Source organism: Polypterus senegalus, chromosome 15, assembly GCF_016835505.1.
Source record: "Polypterus senegalus isolate Bchr_013 chromosome 15, ASM1683550v1, whole genome shotgun sequence".
NCBI classification, from domain to species: Eukaryota; Metazoa; Chordata; class Cladistia; order Polypteriformes; family Polypteridae; genus Polypterus; species Polypterus senegalus.
This window is the reverse complement of record NC_053168.1, coordinates 18899452-18919256: the sequence shown is the minus strand read 5'-3', so window position 1 is coordinate 18919256 and position 19805 is coordinate 18899452. Positions and strand designations below refer to the sequence as shown.

Below are 19805 nucleotides of genomic sequence, written 5' to 3'. Positions count from 1 at the left end.
ACGACCAAGGCTCTCACGCTGGGGACACCACGTCCCAAGTCCTGACTCCCGCTGCCTTCTGTGGAGAGTCATCCACCTTCCGGTCACTCCTGTCCTTCATAAAAACAAACTCTGCGGGAGCGACCACAACAACTACGCCCCGTGTGTCGGTCAAACACCCAGGCAGCCTGCACAGCTACTTGCGAGCCTTCACTCGCTCGCTCTCCCGCACCGGCTTTCTCTCTCTCCCCGCTGCTTACTGCTTTTTCCTCCTGCAACCTCCAGTCCGTCCATCCGTTCTTTCCTTCCTCTCTATCTGATTCGCGCTTCTATTTATCAAGAGGGCATGGCAGCTGTGGCAAATCAGCGGCCCCAGGAACAATCACGGATGTGGACAGTTTCTCACCTGTGCACTTAGGTGAGAAACGCCCACACCACGAATCACCCTGAGAACCGCTTCAGCCACACTACCACTCCCCCTCGCTAAGCCAAAAGCGCGGTGATTATTTATTTAAAAATGGAGCTTTTGTCGTGCGCTGTGGACCTGCTACACCACAGGTTTAAATCTAAGAAGATGTACCGACCTCTTCATGTTAAGTTTTGGACTTGGGAATTGTTTGGACCTTCTGCCTGTTAAGCAAGGAAGGGCAGCGTCCACATTTCTCAGAATAATTTTTCTCTTAAATCACAGGCATGTAGTGCAAGGTTGTCAGGCAGAAATTTGCAGGATCGCATAGAAAATGTAATTTCTATACTACAGCGATCTTGTAGCACCTTTCACAAGGGATCTGCTACTGAGAGATGATCAAATACATTTAAGCTACAGTAGTTAGTGCTACTTACCTCTTGTGTTATAGTGCCTTTAAAATGTACTTTACCCGAAAGCACTCCAGTACTGCTCAATGTATCTTTACTTCTCACATGTTAATGTTTTACTGTTTAATAATTTATATACTACATTTTATTTTTATCCCTTGCACTCAGTGAGCGAAGCCACTGGGTAATCAGCTAGTTATTTATAAACACTTCAGGGCATTTTTAGGGCATATTCTGGCTGGTTCATTAGGAACTTTGCCATAGTTAACTATTCAATTTTAGTAGATCTGGCACCCCTTTTACCTCAGCAGTGGTTGAAACTGACACCTGAGCCATATCTTGCAATTATCGATCTAAAGCAGGGGCTAAGCCACAATATTTTTTTTTTCCTGGACATGTTTGTGAAAACAGATGCACCATACTCTTGGACATCTAGTCTGAGCTGGAACAAAGCACAATGAGCTACAGAAAAAGCATACATTTATTTAAATAAAATGGGAAGGAATTACCAAGGAACTTTAAATGACACTGTTCATAATATTATACATAAGACTTAAAAGTTAAAAATAGAAATTTCTCATAAAAACACCACACTAATGAGCTAGCATCATATACCATATATGAGAATGTACATATAATGTTAGATGTGATGGAAAACCCTGTCATTTTCAGGATCCAAAGAAAGGGTTATGTGGGCAAGGAATTGAGAGTGGAACAGAAAACTAATTTATTCTCTGCTTCTGTCTCCAGCCACAATGTCTCAGATAACTCCGGTAAGCCATTAGAGCAACAAGCCTGCCTCCCTGCATGACTGTCACCTGGACAAGCCAGGGAGTGAGGAAGGTACATGTCAGCATATGCCAGAGTTTACTTTAAAACAAAAAAAAATAAAGAAACCCATTAACAATTTTAAACAGGGTAGCCCATGGCAGTCAAGCTTGTTTGGCAGTGGGTGTATTTTTCTATCAAGGGCTTATAATAAAACCCTCAATTTTTAAGCACATTTTAATGTATTAAAAAATATACATATTAATTATAACATATGCTAATCTAAATTATAAGCTGACAACCTTCCTCAAGGCTAATGGCTCATCTCACAAGTAATCACCCATAGCTAAATTTACACTGTGTTTCAAAGTGTGTATTATGTACCATAATTAAGTATTCCCAGATCTGTTTCCACAAAATAAATAAATATGATGAATGTGCATTGTGCTAAAGCTTTTTCTTCTTAAGGTGTACCAGAAAAATAAACTATAGGGAAATTATTTCAACTTTATTATTCCTTTTTTTATTTGCGTAAAGTTAAACTGCAATATATTACAGAATTGAAAAGCAATATTTTTTTATACTGCAAATCACTGAAAAAAGTGCAATGCTGCCATATGGAGAAACTATTGTTAAAATCAGTAATAATCTTTACATTTATACAGTGCTTTTTCTCACTACTCAAAGCGCTTGTTTTACTCCACAGTGAATGGGGAGGCACTTCAATCACCACTAATGTGTAGCAACCAACTAGATGATGTGACGGCAGCCATTTTTGCGCCAGTATGCTCAACACACATTAGCCATTAGATGGTGACGTGGTCAGGGAGAGACTGCCAATTAGAGACAGGGGATGATTAGGGGGCCAGAATGACTAGGCCATGGAGGGCAATTTAGCCTGAACATCAGGATGCATTCTTCTCTTAACATAGGATGTTTTGTGGTATTCCCGCTACTGATTGTTACAGAAAGTCATATTTAGAATACCACAGTCCATATTATTTTAAAATTAACAACAACTTACTTTTTCAAAAGCCAATATAATCTCTCAGGCTTCCACGGTCTATACTGCAGATGAAGAGCAATCATCTCCTCTCTCACTTAGGGGATCATGAAAGTTCTTTGCAGAAGACCCATTTGTTGTGAGGTTAGCAACACATGCCGTCATGCAATCTTTATATATAATACACTACCGTGGCTGTACAGGATTTTAAATCACCTGTTGCTCGCAAACCATTTGACCTATTGACCTGAAATTTGGTACACATATACTACATGTCGTCTACTATCTGCTTTCGGGGTGATGATTGACCTCCAAGGATATTCCTCTTTTTATTTTTATTTTATTGTAGAATCAACTGTCGGCAGCGGCCAGTAGGGTGGCTGTGTGGCGCAGGTGTAGTTCTCATCCCTACCACCTTCACTGTCACTTCCCCTGCCTCTTCATTTCTTAAATCATTCTTCAGGCAGATTGAAGACTTAAGTGCCAGCTTAAGTGAAAAGTCAGAAAACACTGACTTAATCAGTTTTAACACAAAAAGATGCCGACGAAAGAAGAGAAGCAGCGGGCCACTAGGGTGGTGAAAAAAAGAGCTGCTCGCAAAGCATCAAGCACATCAACCTCTGAGCAAACGTGTTAAACGTACAGAGAAAAAGTATTAAAACTATGAATGCTCAAGTCAAGTGTATTCACTGTGCGTTACCGTGAAGTGCGCCGTTACTGGTATACACATAAACAAACACACATAGCATCAAGCCATCCATTCTTTTTAGTCATGAGGGGAGAGAACATACTGTATGCTAGGGAACAGGTCATAAGTCAGATACCAACAGATTTAAGAACTCTTTTAGTCCTAAAGCTATAAGCTTAATGATTTATTTTACTTGTAGGGGTGCTGCTGCTAAATGCTAAACTCTGAATTACTATTTTATGCACTGTTAAAGGTAATTATTCATCTTTGTACTAATCTTAAGTGTGTGTACCTATGGTAACACTAGATGTCAGCTGTTGAGTCTTGGCTTATTCTCCTTTATCGTTGTAACAATGTCTTATGTTTTTTACTATCCTGCTGCAGTACAAACAAATTTCCCGGTGGGATAATAAAGTCTACCTACTAACCTACCTATCCCCGAGAGACGCGTTCTCATTTACAGGCCAACTTAGAGATTCTTGTAAAGCTAACCTGCACCTTTTTAGGACAGATGAAGAAACCAGAATACTGGTACCCAGAGAAAAGAAACACAGACAAGGAGAACACTTTCAAACTATATAATGAAAGGGATTTGGGCAGAAATTAAACCCAGGTCCTTCGGGGGCATAAGGCAGCACAGCTAAAGAAAACTAAACAGAAAGAAAGAAGGAAACAATATATTATGTATATATTACGTGTATAAAGCCATACCTATATGCTTGAAGCAAGAAGATCTTGTAGATATTAATGTAGATTGTCAGGTGACTGTTGATCTGTATTTTTTGAAAATAAAAATGTAGTTACATTTGTAATAATATTTCATTAATCATATTCAAATAAAGCAAGTAATGTTTAAAATTGTTAACATTTTTATATGTTCTACAATGTCATCACTATACAAAAGGTTAACATTTAAGTAAAGACTTGTTACCCACATAAAAGGAGAGGCACATTACATTAAAAAAAAATAATAAATGCATATCTCTCCCACTGTGCCAAACTAATTTCCCTCTTTGACTGATGTTACTGATCTCTCAACTTTCAAATCCTCAAACCTCCCATAAAAAACTTAATACACAACTCAGATCTCCTTTGTAGTGTGATCCAGAATTTGTTGTGTCATTGAAAGACTTCAAGGTATCCAGTTCCTGATGCCACCCCAGAGAGACACTGTATTACCACAATCATACATCATCGATGGAATGAGTTTTTTGCCTTTGCCAAACATAAAAGTCCTTATTTAAGCCTACATTTAGGACTTTTGGCTCAACTATCCACAGAAACATTCTTCAAATAGCCTTCTGGATCTTTCTTCTGATGAACGGCAGACTGGAAAGAAATTGTTTCCTTCTTGGTGATCTCCCATACACAAAATTCTTGATGAGGAGAACTGATGAATGCCACCATTAGCTGGAAAACAAAATACCTGTACATCTTTAGCCATTACCCAGGGGTTTCTTTTTTTTAATTTACTGATGCATTGTATACTTTGCTTTTGAATATGTGTAAGATGATCTCTCCTGGCAAAAGAATCAATGGCAAAAAAATTCAATCTTTTGTACATTGACTATTAACTGATGGAGTCCAAAGTCTTCAGAAATGGTTTTATAACACTTTCCAGTCCCATGTGCATCGATAACACTGTGTAAGAAATCTCTGTAAATTGGAACAAGACTGACTTAAACAATTATGCTAAAAAGAGGTTACTCTGATGATGTCAGTTGATTGATACTTTTTAATAAGGGAAAAATCCAGAAATGCTCATCCAATTATTATTTCATTTGTTGTAACATCTGACTCAATGTAAAGGAATCGTCTATAATTGAGCTACAATTGAACTGTTCAAAACAAGATTAAAGACTCATTTCTATTCACTTTCTGTGACCTTCAGTAATACTGATGGTTTCCTCATTGTGATTATGTAACATTACTTCTATTTATTATTTTATTTATGTTCATTTATTTTATTTCTATTTATGTTTTTGATGTTAATTGTATGTTTTTCTTTTATTCTATTATTGTAAAGCACTTTGGCCACAGCATTCCTATGTTGTTTTAAATGTGCTATAGAAATAAATTTGACATTGACAATGTACTCCCTTAACAAACCAGTTTAACAGAAAGGCTCATGTACCTTTTTCAATAAAAAGGTGAATGCTGATCTAACTTGTTCAAAAAATACACGTATATATGCATTTATCATTTTGTAAGAGGGTGATGAATAGTTTCTGCCTGATCGCTCTGTGTGTAGTGCAAGAGAAGAGAATTGTTTGTACAGATCATAGAAGTCACACATCACAAGCAGTGAGCATACACCCTGTTTTAAACAAAATTAGACATAGCTGTTAAAGATACATAAATGTTAATGAAGGTCATTTTTGTGTGTTGTTTCTTACAATTCTCTTTTTCCGTTTTGTCTAAATCAGTGTTTCCCAAACTCGGTCCTGGGGATCCCCTGTCGCTGCAGGTTTTTGTTCCAACGAGCTTCTGTTTTTAATTGAACTCCTGGGCTAATTAAGTGAACTGTTATTTCCCAAGTTCTGTGTTTAGCGAACAATATAGAAATTAGAAAACTAAGTTTGCGAAAAAAAAAAAATATATACCAAGCAGTTATATAGGAATAATGTATATTTTTAACAGTATTTTCATCCTACTTTTCAAGGTGTTCTAATTGTTTAATTAACCAGTTATTTACTAATCAGTGGGTCTGATGCTGAAGTACCTGCAGCCTTTGATTATTCAGTGTTGTTTGCCTGGGTGTCTGATCTGCTCGTTTTAAATTGTCATTAATAAGATACAATGAAGGGGAAAAACTGCACAGAGAAAGGGCAAAATATAATGAAATCAACAAAAGAGAGTTAAGCATTTAAATCTATAGCAAAAGCAGAAATATTTATAAATGTCTTATAAATGTAAAAATCTTGCTGCTGTGCTTTTCTGAATGTCGAATAAAAGAAAAAAAAAATACCAGCTAATGATATGAGCTCAGAGTTATCAGGCGTCTGATTAGGAATCTGGTTGGAACAAAAAACTGCAGCCACAGGGGATCCCCAGGACCGAGTTTGGGAAACACTGATCTAAATTAAGATCAAACAACAATCTAAGTTATATTGGTACAGAGAGGCCACTTAATAAAAAAAAAAAAAAATCACAAGCTCTCCTATTATATGATATGTACACATATATAGTGTACCGATACCTTCAAAGAGGCTTAAACCAACTCAGGTTTACAAAGAAGCAAGAGCCTATTCTGGCAGTTCAGGGCACAGAACAAGGAAAAAGAGCGCGCAGTCCATCACAGGGCCCATATATGTACACGCCAAAAATTAATCATACTGGAGCCAGTTTAGAGTTACTATTTTATCTGGTATACATGTCTTTGAGCATGCAAGAGGAAAACCTATACAGTCACGCTAAGAAAGTACAGCCTCTAAACAGACAACTACCAGGACTGGGATTTGAACGCAGGATGCTAGATGTGAGGCATCAGCACTACGCACACATCTTTCAACATCTTATAAGCACTTTTACTGTAACGGGAGGGTTTTTAAATAGTGCTATGCAAAGTTCAGTTTATTTCTCTTCACTGCAGATATAAATATGTAAAGGTTTCACTAAACACAAAAACTAACATAATATTCTTAAACTTGTTTAATCTAATTCTGCGTCAAGGAGATAAAGCTTAATAATGGTAGCAACGGATGTGAGCTAAGAAAAAGTCCTGAACTGGGACTACTCCAAAAAAGTAATACACAGTGCATCTGGAAAGTATTCACAGCGCATCACTTTTTCCCACATTTTGTTATGTTACAGCCTTATTCCAAAATGGATTAAATTCATTTTTTTCCACAGAATTCTACACACAACACCCCATAATGACAAAGTGAAAAAAGTTTACTTGAGGTTTTTGCAAATTTATTAAAAATAAAAAATCTGAGAAATCACATGTACATAAGTATTCACAGCCTTTGCTCAATACTTTGTCGATGCACTTTTGGCAGCAAGGGAAAAAAGTGATACGCTCTGAATACTTTCCGGATGCACTGTATATATATATATATATATATATATATATATATATATATATATATATATATATATATATATATACAGTATATATAAAGAGTTAATAAAATACCTTTCGCCAAAAATGTACCTTTGTGATCAGTGTTTGCAAAATGTCTGTTAATATTCTGTTCAACACGATGGCACACTAATCAAGCCTTGGCACCTGATTAAAAACTAAACTGGTAATTACTTACAAGCCAATGGAATGGCAAATGAATAAATCATTCATTTTGTGAAAGTATATAATGTTTAAATGAGCAACTAAAAATAAGACACATAACAGTTTAATGGCCATTGCCGGGGTTAACCCGGCCTTGTTAATCTGACCCCTAAATTCCTTACATCATCCTTAAGAGCAAAATATCTCTCTCTCTCTCTCTCTCTCTCTCTCTCTCTCTCTCTCTCTCTCTCTCTCTCTCTCTCTCTCTCTCTCTCTCTCTCTCTCTCTCTCTCTCTCTCTCTCTCTCTCTCTCTCTCTCTCTCTCTCTCTCTCTCTCTCTCTCTCTCTCTCTCTCTCTCTCTCTCTCTCTCTCTCTATATATATATATATATATAATTCACTAAGGCAAGACACCCATGGAAAGCACGCCGGAAGGGGCATGGATTCACTAAGCCGCCAACAAGTAAGACACCTATGGCGCACGCAGGAAGGAGCCACGCCGGAGGTGAATCGCCATATGCAGCGTGTGAAACGGTTTGCGAGGGGTATCTCATGGGATCCTTAAAACAATCCTTTACAACTGAGGTTAAAACACAATGAAGTAAGCAGTCTTTAAAAACCGAGTTTTCGGTTACGACGCACGACCGCATGCACCATAGCAAACTGTTTTACACGCTATATACAGCAATTCGCATCCGCGACAAACATGCGTCTTCTTAGATGCTCCTGCAGGAACACGGAAAGTCTACGTGAGTCACAGGTGCATCTGGACTGTGCAAAGATGACAACGACTCAAGTGACGAGTTGGAGGTGGGCACATGAGTGATGGCGGTCCGCCAGTTTTCAGTCACGGACGATTGTGTGTTGGTTCGTTCCGTGCATTGTTACAATGTTGCATTTCTTGCTGATTTATTACATTACCGATTTTTCAAATGTTAATTTTCTCCCTGTGCTTAAAAATCATTAAAAAACCGGCCTGATTATGCGGCGTATGGTACGTCGCGGGTTGGCTAGTATTTTATACATGACAACTGCCACAACTTGCTTTTACATTTGTTTAAGACAAGGTTTGCCTCAATATTCCATAAGCATAAGATATTTTCCTTCAGTGCCATAAGCATGTAGTTCCTATAAAAGAAGGGTCAGTTATGCAAATTTATCACCACGTCTACAACTTTCCTACATTCATTCCGTTATATAAACAAGAAAAAATCCCTGTTTTATACAATACAACTACATTAAAGATAGATATTTACTACATATATCACACAACCATGTGCCTACTTTTCTTATACAGCCCACCAATCCCCTTGTCTTCCTATATTCACTTCAAACCATTAGCTTTTATATCAGCTTTGTATTATTGCATATTATGTTTTTTCACAAATTAGTTTGAAGTGTATACATTACATTAACTGAAATGAAGAAAGCATTTTCCAAATCAGTTAATAAGGGTACATTTTAAGATGGCACAGCACCGTAGTCAGCACTGCTACATAACAGATTTAGTGTCCTGGATTTGAAATGCAGGCTTGGTTGCTCTCATTATTATTTGCATATTCTCACTGTGTCTACATAAATATACTTACAATTACTTTCATTTCCTCTCAATCCCCAAAGACATGCAGTTAAGCTAAATAGGTGATTCTAACCTTGCCCCTTCTGAGTGTGTATGTCTAAAAGAGTAATGTAATATGCTGGGTCCTTATTCAGAGACAGTTCCTGGCTTGTTGGTTCTGGACTCCTGTGATGAAATTTATAACAAATAACATAAAACACTTGTCATGAGCATGGCTCTGGGTGACTGTAATTCTACCACTGCACCAGGGGTTTGGCACTGTGTCCTAATGCCTTCTTCTCTTCTACCCTCTGCAAACCAGATGATTAATGGCTATAACACCTCTGACATCATGCCTGGTGTCCATCCACCTGGAGCTGCCTCTTCCTGCCACAAGGACTGAAAACCTGAAGCTCCGCCAAACTTTATCAACTCTGCCCTGGACTCATGTCTGGAAAGACCTCTCATGCAATTACGTCATGTTTTCCATTTTTGCCTGCCACTCAATCATGCAGGGTTACAGGGCTGGCACCCCAACACTTTATCTTTGTCCTCTTGTTTATCTTATACTTTAAATAATACATTTTTTTTTTTTAAGCCATCACTATGGTAATACGTTTTAGTAAATATGTGGAAAAACAGAATACAGTAAATCAGGTCTGTGTGTAACTTGACTCAAGGAAGTACTAATGCCACAATAAGGACACCTGCAGTGAAAATGACTTTTTTCTCTTAAATGCAATCCAGAGGATGTAATAAATAGAATTATTAAATTGACTTTATGCTCAGTATCTAAGAAAAAAAAAACATAAAAGGATGTTTTCAGAAGGAAACTTTGTTTGAAAAATGTAAAATCCATATCAATATATGCATCAACCATACTAAAAGACACAAAAACATAAAAACATGTACTGTAGGCTGGAGGCTCTCCTAGCAACAAGCCGAAATGTCATCGTTTATGACAAGCTAAAAAGAACAGAGAGGCTGTAAATAGTAAATGTACTCTTAGGAGACATCTGTGGCATTTACAGTGCCAAACCATTTACAACTGTGATATGCTTTAATTTTAAATAGTTTTCTCCCCTCTTGCCTCAGTCTCTAAATTACACCCCTGTCACAGTCCAGAAAAAAGATAATTCTGTAAGCAATATACAGTAATGCACTTGAATGCTCCAATAAACCAAACTTTCCATTACCCTGACCTTGTTCCCTATGCTTAGCATGTATAATCATCCAAAATTAGCACCTTAACACATCAGCATCTTGTGAAAGATGAAGCTAGAAACTCTCAGTTGACATACAGATCATTTTATTTCAAAAGACTCACCTGAAGATCAAAATAAATAGAGTGGCATTTTAACTTTAAGATGGACAACAGTTTACGTCTCATGTTTTGCCCAGCATTAGAGCAGGAACCGAGGGTCAGGCTTAATCTGATTGATCTGCCAGAATAACTAAAGAAGTTAAGAAGAAAGAAAATATTATTTATCAAATGCACTCCCATGCAGTTATTTGATTTTTTTTTGTAGGTTAAAGTACATTAAGTATAAATAATAAAGCTAAAGACACGAACAATGGAACTTCTAAACATGGTCCAAGATGACCACTGAAACACTTATCTGTTGCAAGAAATATTTTAATTAGAATTACTGCCTTTAAGACATGAGTCTCTGTTTCTATGTTAATTTTATCTATCCAGTAACATCGAAGAGTTTGTCTTATGTTAAAACCAATTCAGAAACGCACGTGAATGGATTTATTTACACAAGCCCATCTGCTCAATTATGCAATTGTACTTCAGGTGGTAGGAGCACAAAGTGATCATATGATTATGTTGAGGATATCTTGTTAGTAGCACCTGACACTTGTTTGATTAAAAGAAAAACAAAATCAAAGGAGTAAGCTCTAAGATTAAAAAAAAAAAGCTAAAAATGAATACTTACGCATTTCACATAAACTAATGTGCTTTTTATAACTATGTAAAGAATTCAAATGAATTCAAATTATTTAAATCTTAAACAGGCATTCAATTTTAAAAAAGTAATTTGAATAAAACAATCAAATACTTGGGAAATGAAGTGCAATCAGCAGTACCACAACCCAGGATTCTCTATACAATGCCCTGCATTCTTTCGTAACAATTTATTAATCAGGCACCAACTCTTGTCTGTAAATGGACTTCTGTCTAGACTAACATTTATTGTGGAAGGAAATCCGCAAAAATATTTGCGTTTTCCTCCCTCAAGCTGACAATTTTCCCTGTGGTTTGTCATTAAAATTTTTCTCATGTATTTCCTTCACGATAATTATTAAAAAATAATTCAGTTCATAATAAGTGCTCAGGTATGAAAAGACATTAATAGATAAGTCCTATTAGGAAATGTCATCATCTGAACTGGTGTCTGTTGTTCAAATGTCATTATTGTATAAAACTATTCAGAAACAAGTAAAACAGCAAACTGTTCGTACGATATCTTTTAATTAAAGAAATGAACAGCTTTAAGAGAGTCCCATATGGTCAAAGATACAAGAATACTCCATAGATCCATCAGTATTTTATTTCTGCTTATTCTAGTTATGCTGGTAGAAGAACAACCTTATACTCTGCATTCTAAATTTCTAAGAAAACCAAATTGCACTCCGTGAAATGCAGGAAACAAGGCAATTAATTAAACATGACTTGAATTATAGGGTGGAACTAGCGCCGGAATAATGCATGTTTCAACAAAAACCACAAGCCACAGTGGTAAACCAGAAACAAATATGAGAAATATGGCCATAGTCAATCAACTTAAAATTATTTTACTGTTCAGTGAAATTGATTGCTGGCATAAGATTAAAAAGTATTAATGTAAGAAGGGAGGAAGAGTTAAATAGTTAGGCTGATTTTCCAAATTATACTAAGTTATACAAAGAACACATGACAAAAATTAGAGAAATATGCTCAATAATATGCAAATACTGCCCTCTTCTGCCAAACAAAGTATTTGCATAGTGTAATCACAAAACAATGTGTAGATCAAAGAAAACAGAGAGCTGGTATCTTTGTAATTGTTATAAAATGTAACTAAAAAATGAAAATGATTTTGCTCAAACATACTTCCCGTAATCACAGAACACTTCAACTGTGCGAGTGTCTAACAAAAGGCCACACCATGGAAAGAGAGAGATTTCAGGCAACTGTCGAGCCTCTGCACAATCAGGAACATCATCAACAGGGAAATTGACAACTGTTTTATGTGGACTTATAGCACAGCCATATTCTGGTATACCAGTGACAAGTGATCTGCACAAAAATAAATAAAAATGTAAATAAATAACTACACTGAGACAGGAAACAGCACTTTATCAATTCATGTAACACATCTTTAAATTTCAGAGAAATCTGCAGACAACAGTTTCCAAATATCTGTATACACAGTACAGTACAGTACAAGAGAGAATCCTCTTACACATCTGTTTAGGCCACACTACTGTAAAGCAAGATCTTCATTATGTGTGCCAACAAGAAGAATATATTTATCAGCAGAGCCCAACTACTACAACGGTGAAACAAGTCTACCCGACAAAAGAATTCCAAATTAAGAAGGGAATAAATATGAAGCATTACCTTACAATGAGTTATTTATTGAGCAAAACTGGTTAACAGCAAATCTACTCTATATTATATATAAATAAAATCCTAAGCCTAAAAGTGCAATGATTTTATGTTACATTTTTATGTGACGCTTTAAATCGGGCATATTTTAAAACCTACATATATAAATTTGATATAATTCTTTTCAGAATTTATCGAACTTTTAATGTGATGTTGTTATATTTTCAGCTTCTCATTCCGTTTTTTATTTATAAACTGAAAAATATCAAGAACTCATGTCCCACGAGACGAGGCTTAACCAAGAGTGCCAAGAGATTTAACCACATCCAGGGCCGGAAATAAGAGTAGGACAGCTGCTGTACAGGCTTTTAAATGTTTTAAAAAGCGTTGCGCAAGATGCAGATCACACAGCATGGTGGCAGCAGCAAGCCTGCAGCTGATCAAGCAAAGAGGAGGTAAAAAAAATAAAAACTGTATTTGTTTCCTATTGTATCACCGTTTAAGTTAGGGTTTCGGAGGAGCGACCGTGTCTCCTTTGGGTGTGTTCAGCCCTCCCTCCTCACAACGCGAGCGGCAGACTAGCTGCAACTGGAGGTTGGGTGCCAAAGGCACTGGGGGGCTTACCTCCCTAGTTTTATAATACTACTGGTAATGACTAAATGGATGGTTCTTATCAAAAATATTCTGTTAGTTTTGAAAGTGCTGCATACCTAAAGTTAGTTAGTGGTGTACAATTTCCATTTTAAAGTATTTAAAGAATCACATTTCAGTCAAGCAACTGTGGGTTTATACATGAAATTCATTTTTGAGATAAACTGATAATCTTATTTAAAGGATAATAGTGTAAAAATATGACTTACCTGAGAAATTGTTTAGCTTCTTGTATATCTGGAGTAATAAGCAAAAAATCATCAACCAGCCGAAGCAACAAACTGGTAAAAAGCAACAGAGGGAAAAATGACTACAGAAAAGATTTTGAGGCAAAAACAGAATTACATGTCATGAACAATTGGCACCTGTGACCTTTCTTTTCAGTGAACATTCTGCATTCCATAATTTGGTATCAGGACAATACTCAAACAAACATACCCACAATCTACAGAATATGTCTAGGCGATGCCAGAAACCTCCTTGCCTGCAATATCTCATCTTTGGGACGTTATAAGATGCCAAAAAATAGTCCCATCAAATCCTTCTGCATCATAAACTCCCTGGAATGGGCTGCTGCATAGTGTTTGAAAGGATAGGCCACAGAACAATATTTGGAACTTGTATGATTACACTCCACAAGGTGTGCAAGGCATGGGGCTTTCCACAAATGTCTTCAACATTTAACTCCATTCTGAACCAATAATCTGTTTCATTGCTTTGACTTTGGAAATATTTTTTAGTTATTTTTCACCTGCTCAGTACAACTTTTTTGCATGTAAACTGAAGCATTTTGAGTAAATCTATTGAATGTTGTCACAGAGTGCATTTAAATCTGCAAGATTTACTCAAAAGACACGCACAACAGTCTGACATTGGTCACAATAACAATACTGATACACACCCACTTTTCTGTAGCCGTGTGAAGAATTTGCTTTCCATGTCTCCATAACATAAGCTACACAACAGTGTGGAAATAACAGAGCCTTGAGGAATCCCACAGCGCTGTACGTACGTCCTGACAAAAAAGAAAAGAGAAATGCTATTTAAATTTATTTTTCCAACACCGAAATAGTGAACATATCAGGAAACGTACATTATGCAAAGAAAATATAAGCCAAAAGAGCTAATCATATGCTGTAGCGGGAGTTCAGGCTGGGATGAAGACTGTAAGAAGTAAAACTGGATTGGCACAACCTTAGAAGGTCTTAGAAGGTTTTTACAGAAAGACAAAAATACACGCACTGCAATTGGCAACACAAGTAACAATGCCAGTGCAAGAAGCCAGTATGCCCTGTATTTGTGCTGGATGCTACAAAGGGAGAACAAGTAGGGGCACCAGTATTACGGAGAGACAAGTGTGACCCACTTGAATAATGCCATATTACCCAAGGACAGTAGAGAACAATGGATCCAGTAGCAGCCAGAACAGCTTGACCCTGAGCCAAGGAAAAAAGTAAGGCCTGGGAGTGATCGTTACAGGTAGCCATACCTTCGGACCACTAAAGGGAACAATGTTCAATCAGGGAAGTTGATGGTGCTGTCCCTCTGAAACAGTGGGTAGTATAGGTTATACCCTAAGAGAAATTGCCATTTATGGCTAACTGAAGGCTAAGGGGTGCAGAAATGTCAGGGGCCACTAGAATAAGTTCTATCCTTGAAGCAACTGTAAGGCCAAACTGAGTTTAAAGCTGTATTACTGCAAGAAGTTGGTGATACAGCAGAGACTCTGGATGTGTGACATCCTTGGATGTGACTCACTCATAAGTGTGTTTGTTTGTCTTCATCAACACCACTTGTTGAGAGCTGGTCAGTCTCACTGTCTGCCTTGACAACTGGCTTGAAGATAGATGGGTAATTTTTCCCCAATCTCCATGAATCACGTAACTATCTGTATTGGTATGGTCAGTTAACTTATTTGGACTCCTTAGTTAGATTATCTCTCACAATCAAGTTTGTAGTTGTTCATGTTATTCGCGTCCCACTATTGGATTCTGTTTGATAGCATCCAAGCAAATACTAAATGACTGCTCAATAATGTACTGTATATTTAATTATTTACTCTTCCGAGTTTTGGCAGTACACTATTTTCTCAGACATGCCTGCCATACAGAATATGAAAAGTATTGTGTCTTCATGCAGCAGTTTTTCTCCATTCAGTAAAGTGTAATAATTTCAATCAAAAACTAAATATCAGAAATGTACACTTTTTCAACTCTGCCATCTAGTGTAAAAAACTGAAATAATCAAAAATTGAAACATTTCTCTACAAGTACCATTTAATCATTTTTTGTCTGCCACTTACTTAAGAGAACCAGTACAAGATGAACTAATATGAAATAATCAGTCCATTTCAGCAAGATAATTCCTTCACAGTCAGAAACAAGATTTGGAGTGGCATCCATTGCCTGTCAAAGTAAATTAAAAAAGGCTAAGCCACTAAAGGGGAAGCTGGTTTATTTCAAGCCAGAGAAAACAATCTAAAGAACTGCTGTGAAATTCACAGTACCCAAAGGATTTTCCTGCTGCTATTTTTGATTCTTGACTTGTATAGATTTTGGTGGTTAAACTAAAAGAAAAGCAAGATCAACATAAGTAAATGATACAGGAAGCTTATCCAAATAATGCTTTAGCTTAATAGGACTAGTCCCAGAATATTTATCTTTTAAACAGCAGTACAGACTAATGAATGCCTCACAGGTTTAAAAAAAATTACAAATTACATGTAAGACATAACAGATGCACAAAAGGTTTTTTTTAGCTTAATCAGATGAAAATATTCTTCTGAAAACATTAAACATTTATCAGTTTCTGGGAGAGCCACCACATTTCCTGGTAGTATTTAGTGCTAGGCACCAAACAAATTCAGAAGGGTTATTAGGTCATCTTATGGCAGAATCAAACACACTTCTAGTCACACATTAGCAATTCAAGTCATCAGTTAGCTTTGTAAATCAGAGGATGTTAAATTCATGCAATGCACTAATGTGGGCTCATTCAAAGTAATCTGTGACTATTGCCCCAACTATGAAATAGATGGCATACCCAGACAACTACACACACATACAATATTTTAGTATTAAATAAGCAGAGTTACGCTAATTAAATCTACTTCAGGTCTTTAAATGTTTTTATTTAAATTATTAAAAAGAACTGCTGTATATTTTGTCAGTCTAGTTTTATTTGGCAAATGCGACTATTTGGACAATGCATATTTCATATGGCTCAGAGCAGGCAACTGCAAAGTGTGAACTAAAGCTTTACATTTCGTCATTTGTCAGCATAACAAAAAAAACAAGGCCAAATTGCATAAAAAACAGGATATGTGTCACATTTTGCAATCTACCATCAAAAACCATTGATGCAGCTTTATCTATTTGCATTCAAGTTTACTATATTGTTATTGAGCATGACATTTCATCCTGAAATGTGCTTCCTATAATCACGAGATCTAAATAAATCAGACAGTTAGTTTTTGTATTTTGCAGCATTCATCACATGAACTACACTAACATATGCTGAATCAGCACATCTGTAGGGTTTGGATAAGACTGGACAGGGAGAGATTAGTTTAATATTTGGCTTAATGCAGATATATAAAGCTTTATTTAAAGCTTAAATCCTCAAACAACAATGGAAAAATGTAAGAAAAAACAAAAACGCTAAGGGAGGAGGAACCACATCAGTTAATACAGTCAGAATTTTACAATTAAAAGGGAAAAAAAACAAAAAGGGAAAAAAAAAAAGTGCAGCCAGGGAGTTGAACCCCAGCAATTGTGCATTCTAGGAGGTCGATCAGCAACTGTGAGTGCTGCCACTCAGACATGTACTGCAGGCCCGTCTCTCCTGATAGCAGAAAGTAGAAGATGAGTGTACAACCAACATGTATTCACAGAAACATTCACTTGTTAAAGTTATGTACTGTTCTATGGCTATGAAAGCTATAGATTGTGAATGGTTTCCTATCAAGATAAAGATGTTTGTGTAGCAGGCATACATTGGGATGAGTGCTGATTAGTGAAGAGCAATCATAGCTCTCAAACCAGTGAGTTTTCTCCCCCCATATTCAAGAACATACTTTATTTCTTTCTATTACATCATAGTTATTTAGAAATTAACTTCATTATGGGTAATAACTTGCAAAAAAAACAATTAATAGTAATGAACATAGATTTTATTAAACTGATTTCTACAGGACTTAGGATTTTCATAGAGACTAACATATCCCCAGCAACACCTACAGGAGCACAATGGAAATCTCTTAAAACATATATAAAGGGAAAAATTACTTAAATTTAATGTATAAACAAACAGCAAACTAGACAAGTTTTGGAACTAATCATTTAACATTTCAATACTATGCAAGATAATCCAATTACAAAATTCAGAAAAAATCATCATCAGAAACAATTTAATCTTTTGGCAAAAGAGAACCAGAGTAACTAATTTTAAGTCGCACCATTGTTATGGACATGGAGAAAAGGATAGTCAAATTTTTACTTTAACAAATGCATAAAAGGAAAGTTCAGAAAGCAAATGCAGAGATTAACAAACCAGCATGAAACAAGGAGAAATAATATAGCATATTCAGCGAATATTATTCATCAAGATTCAAGATTCAAGAGTATTTATTGTCATTTCATCCATATACAGAAGTACAGCATACAGTGAAATGAAACAACGTTCCTCCAGGACCATGGTGCAACATAGAACACAGGACAACGAAGAATCCACGACACATAACATAAAGACACACAATATATAACAAGGTACATGTGAGACAAATGTGCAACCATGTGCAACATTGCAGAGCAGAACACATATCAGATATGTCCATGAGTGTTCAAGAATCTGTTACACATTCTTACACATTATGCTTCGGTACCTTTTTCCCCAAAGGCAGGAGTGTAAACAGTGAGTGTGAAGGGTGTGTTGGGTCATTCACAAAGTTGGTGGCTTTGCGGATTCAGCGTATGGTGTAAATGTCCATGATGGAAGGAAGAGAGACACTGATGATCTTTTCAGCTGTCTTCACTATCTGTTGTAGGGCTTTATGATCCCTGACGGTGCAATTTCCAAACCAGACAGTGATGCAGTTGCTCAGAATGCTCTCTATGGTTCCTCTGTAGAATGTTGTTAGAATAGCTGGTGGAAGATGGGCTTTTCTCAGCCTACGCAGGAAGTACAGCCGCTGCTGGGCTTTCTTGGCTAACGAGCTGGTGTTGTAGGACCAGGTGAGGTTCTCTGTCAGGTGGACACCCAGGAATTTGATGCTATTGACGACCTCCACAGTTAAGCCGTAAATGTTCATTGGCAGATGGTCACTCTTAGTCTTCCTAAAGTCAACAATCAATTCCTTTCTTTTGTCTACATTCAGAGACAGGTTATTGGCTTTAAACCAGTCTGTTAACCGCTGCACCTCCTCTCTGTATGCTGACTCATTGTTATTGCTGTTGCAGTCATTGGCAAATTTTATAATGTGATTAGAGCTGTGCGTTGCTGCACAGTCATGAGTCAGCAGTGTGAACAATAATGGACTGAGCACACAGCCTTGAGGGGCTCCAGTGCTCAGTATGGTGGTTCTGGAGATGTTGTTTCCAATCCTGACTGACTAAGGTCTCTCAGTCAGGAAGTCCAGAATCCAGTTACAGAGGGAGGTGTTCAGTCCCAGCAGGCTCAGCCTTTCCGTCAGCTGCTGAGGAATAATTGTGTTGAAAGCTGAGCTGAAGTCGATAAACAGCTTTCGAACGTATGTGTCCTTATTGTCCAGATGAGCGAAAGCCAGATGGAGAGTGGTGGCTATTGCATCATCTGTTGAACGGTTCTGGTGATAAACAAACTGCAGGGGGTTCAGCGAGGGGAGCAGCAAGGTTTTGATGTGCCTCATGACAAGCTTCTCGAAGCAACGGGACGGTAGTCATTTAGGTTGGACATTTGTGACGTTTTTGGCACGGGAACTATGGTGGTGGTTTTGAAGCAGATTGGGACAATGTCAGTGCTCAGAGAGGTGAAGATGTCAGTAAAACCGTCTGCCAGCTGGTTTGCACATTAATACTCTACCAGGAATATTGTCTGGTCCTGCAGCCTTCCGTGGGTTGACTCTTCGTAGAGTATTTCTCACATTGGCCAGTCAGATTTAATGCTTGGTTGCTAGAAGGAGAGGTGGTCTTCCTCATCACCATGTTGTTCTGTGCTTCAAACCGTGCATAGAATTTATTTAGCACATCTGGAAGGGAGGCGTCACTTCACAGGTGGGTGGTCTTGTCCTGTAATTAGTGATAGCCTGGATGCCTTTCCACATACTCAGTGCATCTTTGTCATATAGAAAAAGTCCCCGGATGGCGCAGGATAGTTTGGTACTCGCTGTTCTCAGGGCAATTTCGTCACCATCCTTGAAGGCACAGTCCCGGGTCTTCAGTAGCACACGCACTTCGTTTGTAATCTACGGTTTCTGGTTGGGGCGTGCAGTGATGTACTTGGAGACATTAACGTTATCAATGCACTTATAGATGTAGCTGG

General features: G+C 37.2%; 1 protein-coding gene across 5 annotated transcripts in view; it reads right to left on the bottom strand.

Moving 5' to 3' along the window:
- The window catches only part of tert (telomerase reverse transcriptase), a 98604-nt gene that overhangs the window by 32175 nt on the left and 46624 nt on the right, over positions 1-19805 (bottom strand). For all 5 annotated transcript variants that reach the window (XR_005630691.1, XR_005630693.1, XR_005630690.1 and 2 more), the window contains exons 9-13: positions 14191-14304; positions 13499-13570; positions 12141-12326; positions 10368-10494; positions 3966-4027 (exon numbers count right to left, since the gene is read on the bottom strand). Coding sequence is in view for 1 of the 5 variants with exons in the window: in XM_039736956.1 (XP_039592890.1) it covers positions 3966-4027; positions 10368-10494; positions 12141-12326; positions 13499-13570; positions 14191-14304 (561 nt within the window). In the remaining 4 variants the exon portion in view is untranslated. The remainder of the gene's footprint in view (positions 1-3965; positions 4028-10367; positions 10495-12140; positions 12327-13498; positions 13571-14190; positions 14305-19805) is intronic.